This window comes from Rhinoderma darwinii, chromosome 2, assembly GCF_050947455.1.
Source record: "Rhinoderma darwinii isolate aRhiDar2 chromosome 2, aRhiDar2.hap1, whole genome shotgun sequence".
Lineage (NCBI taxonomy): Eukaryota > Metazoa > Chordata > Amphibia > Anura > Rhinodermatidae > Rhinoderma > Rhinoderma darwinii.
In genome coordinates, this window is record NC_134688.1 from 275444252 (window position 1) to 275458616 (window position 14365).

General features: G+C 41.9%; 1 protein-coding gene across 1 annotated transcript in view; it reads right to left on the reverse strand.

Moving 5' to 3' along the window:
• Positions 1–14365, reverse strand: part of SH3D21 (SH3 domain containing 21) — a 91893-nt gene that overhangs the window by 18496 nt on the left and 59032 nt on the right. The window contains exons 12-15 of the mRNA XM_075853276.1: positions 9201–9299; positions 7699–7785; positions 3033–3150; positions 1168–1229 (exon numbers count right to left, since the gene is read on the reverse strand). Coding sequence (XP_075709391.1) covers positions 1168–1229; positions 3033–3150; positions 7699–7785; positions 9201–9299 — 366 coding nt within the window. The remainder of the gene's footprint in view (positions 1–1167; positions 1230–3032; positions 3151–7698; positions 7786–9200; positions 9300–14365) is intronic.

Here is a 14365-nt window from a genome sequence, read left to right on the forward strand (position 1 = left end):
GCAAAAAGGGTGTGGCCTAAATAATCGTTCATTAATCATAATCGAAGTTACATGTTCAATTAGTCGCGATTTTGATTATGGTCATAATTGCCCAGCCCAAAACTCAGGACAAGTCATTTTACGATACGCAATAGCGGATTCGCCAATACTGGTGAATCGTTGTGGATCCGTGAGTGCGGATGACACACGGATGCACAACATGGGTTTTTTTGTGGACCGCTAAGTAAAATATGACAAAGGTTTTAATAGCATGTGCCATTTCATGATGCTAAATATTGGTCTAAAGTGCACAAGCCATAAGTTGTCGTAAAGGAGGAGGAAACTGTCTAACCCGTCAAGTGAAATCCACCAAATTTATCATTCTCCGTGAGTCATGTTGACAAATTTGGCTTATCTCATAAAATGATGGCTATCTCGCTCAGTTAGCTAATCAGTCCCATAGAGAATGGATAGAGCGGTAGTGCGCACGTGTGACAGTGGCACCATTTAAACGAGGGACACAAATCTCTAATTCTTGTGATCGCTGGAGGACCCAGTGGTCCTACCCTCAGCGATCACACATTTATCACCTATCCTGTGGATAGGTGATATATTATTTTCCAGGGACAACCACTTTAATGTCACAGTCAGGTACAGGAAGAGCTAAAGCAGCTCCAAAGTGTGACGACGCCACACAACAGTTCTACATATCTAATCTTCCTGTATCCCTGTGACATGGAGCAAAGAATGAATTGCGAATAACTGCAGTTATACTATGGCCTCATACACACGACTCTATTTTTGCGGCCGCAATTTATCCATATATTTGCAGATAAATTGCGGACCCATTCTATTCTATTGCCCCATGCGCACGACCATGATGTACATGGATCGATGCAGGGACAGCACATGCGGACCACATAACTCAGGACAAGTCATTTTACGGTCTGCAATTGGTGAATCGTTGTGGATCCGTGAATGCCATACGGATGCACAACATGGGTTTTTTTGTGGACCGTAACAGACCCGTGGATATGCGGACAGCCAAACCAATGCGGTCATGTGTATGAGGTATTACATTTTTCGATTTTGTGTTAGACGTTAAACAACCCCCTCACCTATCTTCATACTGGTACAGTGCAATGATCTCAGATTTGTTCTGAAGTAAAGTCTGCAGAGTAAACTTACTTGTCTCCTTATTTCTCTCCTTCTTCTCTTCTGCTGTTTTTGTCTGTGAATTAGTTGTTGGTCTAAGAAACCATTAGAAGTTCTGTTAATAGCAGGTATTATCTGTGTGTATGTCCATTATCTTGCATGTAACAATTTAAAACAGGCCTGCTTTGTCCAATCCCATACTTGGCACTAAATAAAGGTCACCTGTAAGGAACCATATTACAGATGTCTGAATGTGGCCTTATCCTCGGACATCACAAACTGTTTTGAATGGTTTCTAAAAACATAACTGGAAACAGGGGTTCCCCTCCATCAGAACATAAAAATGCTAAAGCCAGTTTCACAAGAGCGGCCACAAATCCCGGCCAGACCGCCTTTCTGATGACACGATCTAACATCATCATAGGGACCTATTTTGGTCTTCACCCTGTCCCTTGAGTCTTTTCATCCTTTCCTTGGTCTCTTACTGATCTTCGTTTATTTTCCCACTTTCTTCTTTTTCCATCAGCCATAGTTATCATTAATTGCCGCTCGCCTCTGAGTGGAGGTGGGCCCATTAAGGGTATGTTCACATAGGCGGGATATGCTGCATAAAAGCACACAAAGTATCTGCCCTGGTCGCTGCAGGGAATTCCGGCCAAAAAACCGCACCAAATTGTGGTGCAGATTTTCAGCCGGAATGTCCGCTGTTGAAAATTGCAAGTAAAAAAAAAACGTTTTATACATACCAGTAGCCATGGAGATGCATCCCTCCTGCAGTCCGGCCTCCTGGGATGACATTTCATTCTATGTGACCGCTGCAGCCTGTGATTGGCTGCAGTGGTCACATGAGAAATTGCAACATCTGTTATTTTTTGCAGGTTTTACCTCCCATTGAATTCAATGGGGAAAACCAGCAACAAAAAAGCAGTGAATATGCAAATACAATTGACATTTGATTAAAAAACCACGCTGCAGGTCAATTTCTGAACGTATTCTCCGCTTATCATTTAAGCAGCGTGTGAATGAGATTTGTTCAAATCTCATCCACTCTGCTGCTACTGTATTATGCTGTGGATTTTCCGCAACGAAATCCATTGCGGAAGATCAGTTGCGGAAAAATCTGCCATATTTACGCTACTTGTGAACCCGGCCTAATGTGGGTGCCCCATAGCAGCTGCTGTGCCTGCTACCCTTGTAGTTATGGCTGTATCACCACTTACTCTTGTGTAGAGCCATAAGAGGGCTTCCATAGAAACGCATTTGTTTGCTCCGAATTCATACAGAGGCATACTGAGTTTTTCTGTTGGATTCCCTACAATTTAAACAATGTCAGCGTCCAAATAAGCCGTGGATTTTTAAGATAATCCGTGGCACAAATCCACAGTTTTGATTTCACTTGGATTTCTGCTAAGGCTCGGCATGTGGATCCGCACATGGATTAGCTCCGCTGTAATTCAATGAAGCTAATTCACTGGTTTTCAGTGAGTAATCCACGGCAGCAATGAACATGCTGTGGATTTGAAAATCGACAGCGTGTTTATTATTCTGCAAGTAGTTTTATGGAGCATCTGAATGGGGCATTAAATACCCCATTTACATGCATTGCCGGTGGAATGCAAGAAAATTCCGTTAGGTTTACCTGGCTAAATCCTGACAGTAACCTCAATGTGTGAACATGGTTAAAGAGATGAGCACCTATAGCTATTAAACGCGACTGAGGATAAAGTAAGTAAAGAACCTCTTAAAAGGGTTTGTCGTACCTCATTGTAGTCAAACAAAATGATTATTGTGTTAATAAATTTACCAGTCTGAACGTCACCACACTAGATTTCACGTGCGGCAATGAATAAGGATTCATTTCTTATTTTAGTACCCAAATGTTTTATGATTTATCTCACTTGTTGGATTGGCTGGTACTGGGTTTGGCCTTTGCTGGTACAGGTGGAGGGGGTGCTGCTTTCTTCCCTGGTTGATGTACCACCTTGGGAGCAGAGTCTGCTTTATTTTCTTTTGGCTCTGAAACAAGTAGTATAATATTAAAGGGGTTGTCCAGTTTCAGCAAATTAACGTTGTTTTTTTGTATAATTAAAAGTTAGACAATTTTAAATTAATTTCTCAACGGTTTTCAAGATCTCTGCATGTTGTTATTCAATAAAAAAACAACAAATTTATTACTTTCAGTGGATACAATTCTGTCCATGGTCATGTGATGGACACACAGGTGCACAGCTCGTTACAGTACCCAGTACTTGTTATGATCCCAGTACCTGTGTCCATCAGATGACCATAGACAGAATTATATTCACTGGAAGTAAGCAATGAATGTTCCGACTGAATAACCACAAGCAGAGATCTTGAAAACCGTGAGGAATTAATACAGAAATGATATTGTAAAATTTTATAACTTTCATAATACAAAAATTAACATTAATTTGTTAAAAACTGACATCTTTAATTATATATTATCATCTTATAATAAGTTATCAGTACTTAAAAACATATTCTAAATAACAGTATATTAACCCTTATGTTAACACTAACGTCTTAGGCTATGTTCACATCTGCGTTATGGTGTCCGTTTATAACAGAAACCAGAACGCAGTGCCGAATCCATCTTACAACGACTACTGCCTGTGTTCGACAGACCACATTGAGTTATAATCGGGTCCATCGCGTTCCGTCATGGTGTCGTTGTCACAGGAGGAATAGCGTTGCATTAGCTGCAATAGCTGCTGAATTTCTGTCAGAGCATCCAACACAAATGTGAACACAGCCTTCCAAGGTGTTGTATGTACTTATCCAAGATCTATGTATGCTACTTGCCTCCTGCAGTATAAAATTTTATTTTATGTCTTATATACTTCAGGACTTATTGGTAATAATTGACTTTTTCTGTTTCCACATTGTAACGTCTATGGCCGCAGACCGTTGTTCTGACTTACCCTCTGATGGCCGCGGCCATGGACGTGTGAGTTCTCGGCGGCATCTCCCTCCTGAGAGACGCGGCACTCACTTCTTGGTTCAGAGACTGTCTCCTGCAGGGCACGCGCACTCGCGCGTGCACCGCCTTAAAAGGCCAGTACGCGTCCAGTTGCAGTGAATCTGCAATCAACCCAGAATGCTGCTGGACTATAAAAAGCGCTCTGCCCTCTTGATCATTGCCTGAGCGTTGTTGTGTTACCTTAGTTTGTCTTGCAAATGGTCTCCTAGTGTTTTCCAGTTCCCTGTGTTACCCGTTCCTGCTGCCTGTACCCTGTATCCTGTGCTACCGTGCCTCTGTGCCATCTAGAGTTGAAGTCGAGTTGTGTCTTCCGCTGAATCTACTCTGTTACACCCACCGGGTGTCTACCTGCTGCTGCAGCCTCATCTTAAGTCTGAATCACTGCTGCTGTCTACATTGCCACAGGTACCCTTTCTTGACTATAGACATTGTATTGTACCTGGTTGACCAGCTGCATTTCCGCTACGCGGTACGGCCCAGTGGGTTCACAGCCAGCATCGTGACACACATAAGCACTGCCTTATACAGTATGAGCATCTGAATATTATTCAAATCATCAGTCAGTATTTAATATGCTTGCGGGCCTTATCTTTTTTATTTCTGTATCTTTTAGTCTATGTGAAATAAATTACAGAATGCTTAGCTAGACTTGGTGTAAAAGCGTTTCCACGCTCATATATTTGAACATCTTTGTGCACACTGCTTGAGTAATTTCATGACTACTGCGTATGTGTATCACCTACACCCTCTGCTAACGTTATTTCCTGTTGCCACTTTATGAGAAATGCTACTGAAGACAGATAATACATTTTAGCATTTGTATTTGGCCTAGCAGTGGTGGGCTAGTAACAATATGTTACTTTCTAATATACTTTGTATTTTACTTTTGCACTATTTTCAAGATCTCTTTGTAAAGGATCTGCCAGGCACTATGTCTGGGTATACTCCCAGGATTAATCAGTCGACACCTGAGGCCAGACCTCTGAGACTGACACCTGCTCCCACCAATCAGGGTGGCAGGCTCAGGAGTGGGAGAGCCTATCGCGGCCTGGTCAGTCAGAGTTAGCTCCGCCCCCTGTCCATTTATACCTGCCGTTTTCTCTTCTTCCTTGCTTGTTATTCTCTTGGATTCCTGGCCCCACTGCTGCCTTGCTTCTGCCTTGCTTCAGTTCCGTTTATCCTGCGTTGCTCTGCCCCTGGCTTGCTTCTGCTCCGTGCTCCCGTTTGTATACTCCACTACTTCCTGATCCTGACTGGCTCTTTCCCTCTCCGTTTCCTCGCGGCGTTCCGTGGGCTACTGTATTCCCTTGCGTGTTCCCTGTTTGTACCCCCTTGCACTTAGACAGCGTAGGGACCGCCGCCCAGTTGTACCCCGTCGCCTAGGGCGGGTCGTTGCAAGTAGGCAGGGACAGGGCGGTGGGTAGATTAGGGCTCACTTGTTCCCTTCACCTCCTTCCGCCATTACACTCTTTTTGCGATTACTTTGCTGGAGGAGCCCCTAAAGTCACTGTCCATATATGGACCATGACAACAGGGGCTCCACCAGCAGAGAAATCCACAGCCTGAGTGTAGGCAAAAGTCTGGCTGGGTAATCTGGTCCGGGAGGATCCCCTGACGTCACTGTCCATATATGGACAGTGACTTCAGGGGTTCCTCCAGCAGAAGAATCCCCGGCCAGAGCGTCGGAAATGCTCTAGCTGTGGATTCTACTCCTAGAGGGAGCCCCAATGGAGCTATCTAAAGGGGGTGTGTGGCACTATCTATAGGGGGTGTGTGACTGTGTGTGTGTCACTATCTACAAAGGGGTGTGTGTGGTACTATCTACATGTGGGTGTGTGTGGCACTATCTACAGAGGGCATTGTGGCACTATCTACAGAAGTAACTGTGGCATTATCTACAGAGGGCACTGTGGCATTATCTACAGAGGGCACTGTGGCACTATCTAAAAAGGGGCTTATCAATCTTGACATTCTTGCCAACTGAGAAGCCAGACTGCATTGAGTGGCACTTAACCTGAAAAACTGAATTGTTAAAATAAGCACGTGGAGTAAATGTGCAAATTTCCATTAAGTTTAAACCTAGCGGTATTATTATAGTAATGTAGTATTGTTATAGTAGTTCAAATAAAATGTTGTATTGTATCAAATTTGAAAGTAATGCGGCCCGTCAACTTCTAATTTTTCCCAGTTCACAGTTCACTGACAGCAAACAGAGATCTTAAAAGGATGAGGAACTGAAACACGATGTATACACAGCAACTTTAGTCAGATGACTGAAGTTTCCATAGCAAAGCGCAATTTGTGTGATTTAGGCTTGATTCTCAGCATACGGGAAAATTTCATGAGGTATACGGCAACGTGCCCCATGACTTTAATAGAAAAACCTATGCCTAGAGGGTGTCCATTTTGCATATACGTTTGGCCAATATACAGACAGATTCAGCATCCCCAACTGTTAACTACACTTTTCAATACAACTGTATATAAGTAAAAAACAAACCACGTGGTAGATGTAATGGCAAAGAATGGTAGACGTATACAACTGTATGGGCATATACAGAGAACGAGGGGTAAATTTAGCCTATATGCTGCTTCAATTTCTGGTCACACCAAAGTTGTAGCAGACGCTATAGATGCACTCTAATTCATTTCAATAGGAGACATGTGCAACTTCATATTGTACCATTAAGATGTACGATCTTTCCACAGGATATGCAATAAATGCATGATAGGTGCAGGTCCCACCTCTGTGACTCCCACCTATTCCATGACCCCCATACTCCAATACACAGCTGCAGCTCACACTATAGACTTTGATGCAGAGTTAGCCAAAAAGTCTGTGGGAGTTACAGAAAGACAAACAGCTGCCACAGTGAATCGGAAAATGGAGGTAGTCAGACCCCCAGTAACCCATGTAATTTCACTGTTCACAGGAATTTTATGAGCAGTAGCCTTATGATTAAATTAGCACATAAAACTTCATATTACATCTAGGAGTTGTACACTTCAGCCATATTGAAAAAACAAATGGTCATTTAGAAGGCTTCCATTTTTCTATTTTATGAATGAGAGGTAATATTAGCATTCGACAGTGAAGCCACAGCATTAGGAGTAACTTATCCTCTAAATACTATCTTCTATTAGGGGTTGAATAGTCATTATAAAACTCCCACAGATGTATGTAATGGCAAATAAGGAGGTAAGAGAAGCAGAAGGACTACCAAATGCCACTAGTGACTGTCTACTAGGTTAAAACAAACCCACTGCTTACAACAAAGCCAATATGGTGACATTATTTTCCCACTTTTATACATAGAGAATAATGTTGATGTTAGTAAACTTATTCATTTACCCTGAATCCTAACAATGGGCCTCAAGCCGCTAATAAGTTTGAATTGAAATAATTCAAGCCAACATTTCTCCCATTTATTCTACTCATGCTACTGAAGAAATGCTGGCTCAGTGGCATCACTAATCGCCTTGGAAATTAAAAATTGTCATTATATATATATATACGCTGATAGCAAGACTAGCTTCTTGAGTAATTTCAAATTTTGTCCTACCTTTTTGACCTGTAGAATTGGAACCGGGTGACTGCGGCCTGTTTGCAGGTGACTTGAGGTCCATGCTAGGTGTGTCCATTTTGGCATCTAAAATGAAGAACAGAAAATGAGTGTAGTAGGTTGCATTCACAAGCGGCAGATTTTGTTGCAGAAATTTCTACGATTGGAAATCAGTTCCATCAATCTGAATGTAGTTGTTTCTGCAGCAGGTGTATTTCTGCAAGTTCCATTCAGATCATTTTCAGTCGCAAAAATTTCTGTTACAAAATCTGCCGCATGTGACTGCCCTATTTTAAAGAGCCCAAAGCACATAGAAAACAACCCCTTCAATTATCATAAGAACGCCGCACCACAGATATCAGAAACAAGTCATTATAAATACCTGATAGCACTAAACATACAAATATTGGTAGAAAGAGCACTGCTTCTTGCTGTTACCTGAAAGCGTTTCAACCTGCCATATAAACTACTACTAAGTCCCTTCCTGTGTGGGTTGAAAGCTGCTACTGCTGAAATAAGAGGTATGTCTGTGGTGATGATCACTGCACCATCATATACCTTCATAATGCAAGGTATCTCACTTATTACAAGGTTTAACCACTGAATAATCTTGATCTCCTATTACTCATTTTTCCCGTATTACACAGAACACATAGAACATGTATTGGTACGGAATTATAGCTAAGTTTCCAAATACAATTATAAGACATTTAACCTAAAAGTTAATAAAAGGTGGAAAATGAACTGTAAACTTTCCCAGCAATACTTGTGTGGGCTGAGCTGCAGTATAAATGTCGGTGTGCTTGGAAAAACAATGATGGGGCGGTGGTGCTTAGTGGAGGTCCTGGGGGTCGGACCCCATCGGTGATATATTGATGGGATATCCTAAGGATAGATATCAATTGAAAAGCCCAGAATACTCCTTTAAAGCTTCAAATTGTTTATTTATTATGTATTTAGTAACAAAGGGTGTTTACAAAGTCACAATCGAGGACAGTGGCCATTTTGAAAATGTATATGGTCCCATAGTTGATCCATAATCAGAAAAGTACAGTCAGCATTTGTACCTTAGAGTCTGTTGTGCTATTATATACAGTATATATATATATATATATATATATATATATATATATATATGAAGTAGCTCTAAAAATAAGTAGACCAAAATATCTAACAGTACATCATTTCCATTGATACCTTGTTGTATAAATGATCATGTCCACACTTTATGATATGCTATAAAAAGTATTCTTAGTACATTTAATGAAAAGTACATTCGATTTATATTTTAAAGTGAACTTTTAAACAAAAAGGAAGTGTAGATAAAACTTTACTACGTCTGAAATTATGTTCTGCTTCTACCCATATTAACAGGATTTAATAGATAAACAGATATGGCATAACGGCAACTTTAGTAGCCATAGACATTTAGGAAAGTTGGCAAAGAGGCACCAACAGTAAAAACAGCCATAAGAAAAAATGTTATTGAAAACATTTTCTACCTTTTTGTCCTGTGGAACTGGCATTGGAATTGCCACTGGGTGACTTTGACCTGTTCATAGGAGACTTGAGGTCCATGGCAGTATTGTCCATTTTTGCTACTAAAACAAAGAGTAAAAAATGCAAAGGTTTGAAGACCTGCCTATACAAATCATCCCCGAGAAAGACACAAAACAGTATAATCTTTATCTACTGTTCTTATTATTTTAGATTAAACAAATATAACTAGAAATATTATTCCATGTTGCCATCAAACAACCTGTTAGAAGACTTCAGTGTTTTCTCGTGACACATTGTACTTTAAATTTGTTCGATACATTCAGTATTTAATTGTGGAAAAACACCCAAATTTAGCAAAAAATAGCAAAAAGTGTCATTTTTCTAAATTTAAATGTATCTGCTCGTAAGACAGATAGTAATACCACACAAAATAGTTTCTAATTAACATTTCCCATATGTCTACTTTAGATTGGCATTATTTTTTGAAAACCCTTTTCTTTTTCTAGTAAGTTACAAGGCTTAGAACTTTAGCAGAAATTTCTCACATTTTCAAGAAAATTTCAAAAGGCTATACAGGGACCAGTTCAGTTGTGAAGTGGCTTTGAGGGGCCTATACAAAACAAACCCTCATCTTAAAAACTGCACCCCTCAAAGTATTCAAAGCAGTATTTAGAAAGTTTCTTAACCCTATGGGCGTTTCACAAGAATTAAAGCAATGTGGAGGTGAAATTTACAAATTTAGGTTTTACCAGAGAAACGCAACTCAATATTTATTGCCCAGATTCTGCAGTTCTTAGAAACATCCCAAATCTGGCCCTAGGGTGCTAATGGACTGAAACACAGGCTTCAGAAGCAAAGGAGCATCTAGAGGATTTTGGGGCCTTCTTTTTATTAGAATATATTTTAGGCACCATGTCAGGTTTGAAGAGGTCTTGTCATGTCAAAACACAGGATACACCCCGAAATAGACCCCATTTTGGAAACTAAACCCTGCAAGGAATTCATGTAGGGGTCTAGTGAGCATTTTGACACACAGGTGTTTCATAGATTTTATTACAATTCGGACGTGAAAATAATTTTTTTCCAATAAGATGTCGTTTCTTGTCCACAAGAAATAGAGAAGAAAAAAACCCCTTTACATCTGTAAAGCAACTTCTCTGTAGTACGGAAATACCCCATATGTGGTAATAAACTGCTGTATGAATACACATCAGGGCTCAGAAGAGAAGGAGCACCATTTGACTTTTGGAGTACAGATTTTACTGGATTGGTTTCTTGACACCATGTCATATTTGCAAAGCCCCTAAGGTACCAGTACAGTGGAAACTACCCAGAAGTGACTTCATTTACTAAACTACACCCCTTGAGGAATTCATCTAGGGGTGTAGTGAGCATAGGACTCAGGAATGAGAGAGTATCATGCGAAATTGAGGCCTAATTTGGCGATTTACAAAGTATTGGTTCACAATTGCAGGGCTCTGAAGTGAAATAATAAAAGAAACCCCTGAGGATTGACCCCATTTAAGAAACTACACCCGGCAAAGCATTTATTAAGGGGTGTAGTGAGCATTTTCACCCTACAGGTCTTTTCCATAAATGAATGCGCTGCCGATGGTGCAAAGTACAAATTGCAATATTTCCCTAAATATCCATTTCAGTGGCAAATATGTTGTGCCCAGCTTGTGCCACTGGAGACACACACCCCAAAAATTGTTAAAAGGGTTCTCCCGAGTATAACGATACCATATATGTAGCTGTAAACAGCTGTTTGGGCACACTGTAGGGCTCAGGAGTGAGGGATCGCCATTTGGCTTTTGGAGACTGGATTTTGCTTGGTAGTAGATTTGTTTGAGTATTGCTGGTGTTTTCAATTATAATGGGGGGGCATATGTAAGCTGGGTAGAGTACATCAGGGGCATAGTCAGGTGGTATAATAATGGGGTAAAAAAAAAACAATAAAATAATCCATAGATGTGTGTTACGCTGTGAAGCAATCCTTTATGCACAGGCCAGTGTCGCACTGATAAATGGTGTCCTTTCTTATCCCCCTTTTGGTACACACTCCGCACCTTTGCAGTTTTGGGGAATTTTGCTGGGAAAGTGTTGTCCTGGTATAATACGGGCACCCTCGCTTCCAGCATATATGTTTGGGCCCTACCCTTCCTGGTTCCCTAATTTTAGGTCCTTGATATATTGCCTCTTAAAACCGAAGAAATGTTCCCCTCTGGCCTGCACAACTGCATATATTTTCTTTCTTGACTTATGGGAACCTTAATTTAATTTATTTTTTCATAGACGTAGTGGTTTGAGGGCTTTTTCTTTGCGGCGCGAGCTGTAGTTATTATTGGTACGATTTTGGGGTATAAGGCATAGATTTTTTATTTATATATATATATATATATAGTTCAGCATGTTATAGTTCAGCATGTTACGGACGCGGCGATACCAAATATGTATGGTTGATCGAATTTTTTTTAATAATAAAGGACTTGATAACCGAAAAAGGGCGATTGTCTTTTATTTTATTACTTGAAACTTTTTTTTTTCACTTTTTTTACACTCTGTTTTAGTCCCAGTAGGGGACTTGAAGGTCCAACTGTCTGATTTATTTTCTAACACATTGCACTACCTATGTAGTGCAATGTATTAGATCTGTCAGTCGTTCACTGACAGCAAGCCGATTAGGCTTCGCCTCTGGGCGGGGCCTGAAACGATTCCGTACAAGGTAAACCAGGAGGCCAGTATTAGGCCTCCAGTTGCCATTGCAGCCACCGGTGGTGATGAGCTGCAAACACCTTAAATGCATCCATCACTTTTGACAGCTGCATTTAAGGGGTTAATGGCGGAGATCGCAGCTAAATTCGCTTCCCGCCATTACAGCAGGGTGTCAGCTGTAACATACAGCTGACACCCAGGGATGGGGGCACCGACTCAGCTTCTGAGCCAGTGTCCCCCATTTGTCGTATGGATACAGCAAATTGCGGGAAGCACTGACTTTCCATGACGTACCTATACAACAAATGTTTCTTTAACTCTTTCCCAACATTTCTTGTATGTATACGTCATGGAAATCCAGTGCTTCCGGCAATTTGTTCAGCTGTATGTAAATAAAGTGTAATCATTGTATTCAGAAAAGTTGTATTTGTAATATACTTTGCCAATTCCTCACCATTTTTAAGATCTCTGGATGAAAGTAAGAATATGTCCATTCACTGATAGAAAGCAAATGCTGAAACCTTATTCTGGTCTTGCTCAAAGATTTTGTTTAATGTATGAAACTAGGCAATTCTATGTGAAAAAAAAATAATTCAGTATGCCTCCATATGAAATGCACAAAGGGCATTTGAAGGTCCAATCAGACCTTATGCCACAATATAGGTGCCCTATCATGGCTTTGTACGAAGAGGAGCCGTGATATGGTAGTGTGCATGAGGCCTTACACTGATACAAAGATGGCTTTTTAAGACATTCCCTTTCTGTCGTTATTTTTCTTTATTTTCATTTAAAATAACAGGAGAAAGGGAATTACATAATGGGAAGACGATCAGATACATAATAGCATACATTTACAAGATTTAATTGCGTTCCTAACGACAGTCTCCCAGCAAACGTATGAACCAATACGTTACGTAGCACAACCCCTCTTTGCCCACCCCCAACCCCTTGAGGGAATAAAGGGGAAAGACAAAAAATATATCAGAATGATAGTCAACAAATTATTATTGCCCTATATGCTGTAGCGTTCACGTCCCCGGACCGTTGGGATTACTCACCCCCCGATGGCCGCACTCATGGATACATGAGCGCTGGCCCACAGGAGATGCCAACGCTCACTTCCGCTCTGTTCTGCTGTGTCCCGTAGGGTGTGCGCGCACGCTCGTGCCCGGCCTTAAAGGGCTAGCGCACATACATGAAAATAATCATCAAATAACCCATGATCACCCTGGACTACAAAAAGGGCTCTGCCGTTTCACTCATTGCCTGAGCGTTGTTGTGTTTACCCGTGTTAGTCTTGAAAATGGTCCCTTAGTGTTATCCTGTTCCCAGTGTTCCCATACCTGTATCCTGTATCCCATGCTACTGTCGTCCCTGTGCCTTAGAAAGTTGGAGTCATGTTGTGCCCCCGGTCACGCCTGCTGTGTTACACCACACCTGGTGTCTGCTGCCAAGGTCTCGTCTATGCCGAGCCTCTGTTACTGTCTGAACGACTGCAGGTACCCTTGTGCTTGGACTATATCTATAAATTGACTTGGTACACTGTCTGGCCAGCTGCTATCCCGCTACGGCGGTACGGCCCAGTGGGTCCACATACCCACAGATCGTCACGACATCACGTCAGATTGGTCAACCCAAGACAGTCACAACATCACAAGCCATTGTAACGTCCGCGGTCGCAGACCGCAGACTCCTATCATCCTGCAGACGTCTTCCTTTCCAGAGATGCCGGCACATGCGGCCGTCCTGTCCTGTAGTGACCGCTTGAGCTCATTCCCGGCCTTAATGGGCCAGAACACACACATGTTTTAGATTGACTGATTGCTCCCAGGTCACCCTGGACTGTAAGAAGGGCCCTGCCTGAGCATTGTTGTGTTTACCCGTGTTAGTCTTTGCAAATGGTCCCTTAGTGTTTTCCAGTTCCCAGTGCTCCCGTTCCTGCTACCTGTATCCCATGCTACCTTGTTCCAGTGCGGTAGAGAGTTGGAGTCGTATACTACGCCTGCAGTATTTCACAGCGCCTGGTGTCTGCCTTCTGCCAAGGTCCCATCCGAGCCTGCCATCGCTACTGTCTGTATTGCCACAGGTACCCATATTCGAACTATTGACTTTGCCTTGGTATCCTGTTTGGCCAGCTGCTATGCCGCTACAGTGGTACGGCCCAGTGGGTCCACACACCCATCGTGACAGCCATGCAGGCGGATATGCTAGTCTGCCAATTACGACAGGACCAACTCCTCCAGGCGGTGAACACCATTACACATCAGCTGGATGCACAAGCTACAGTCATGTCAGCATCTGTTCCTGTTGCTCCAGCTGTTCCTCCTGTCAGTACCAGTGCTGACTTCCGATTCTCGCTGCCACTACCTCCTCGCTATGACGGAGATGCGAGGACCTGCAGGGGATTTCTGAACCAGTGCCAGATCCACTTCAGTCTACATGACAGAGCATT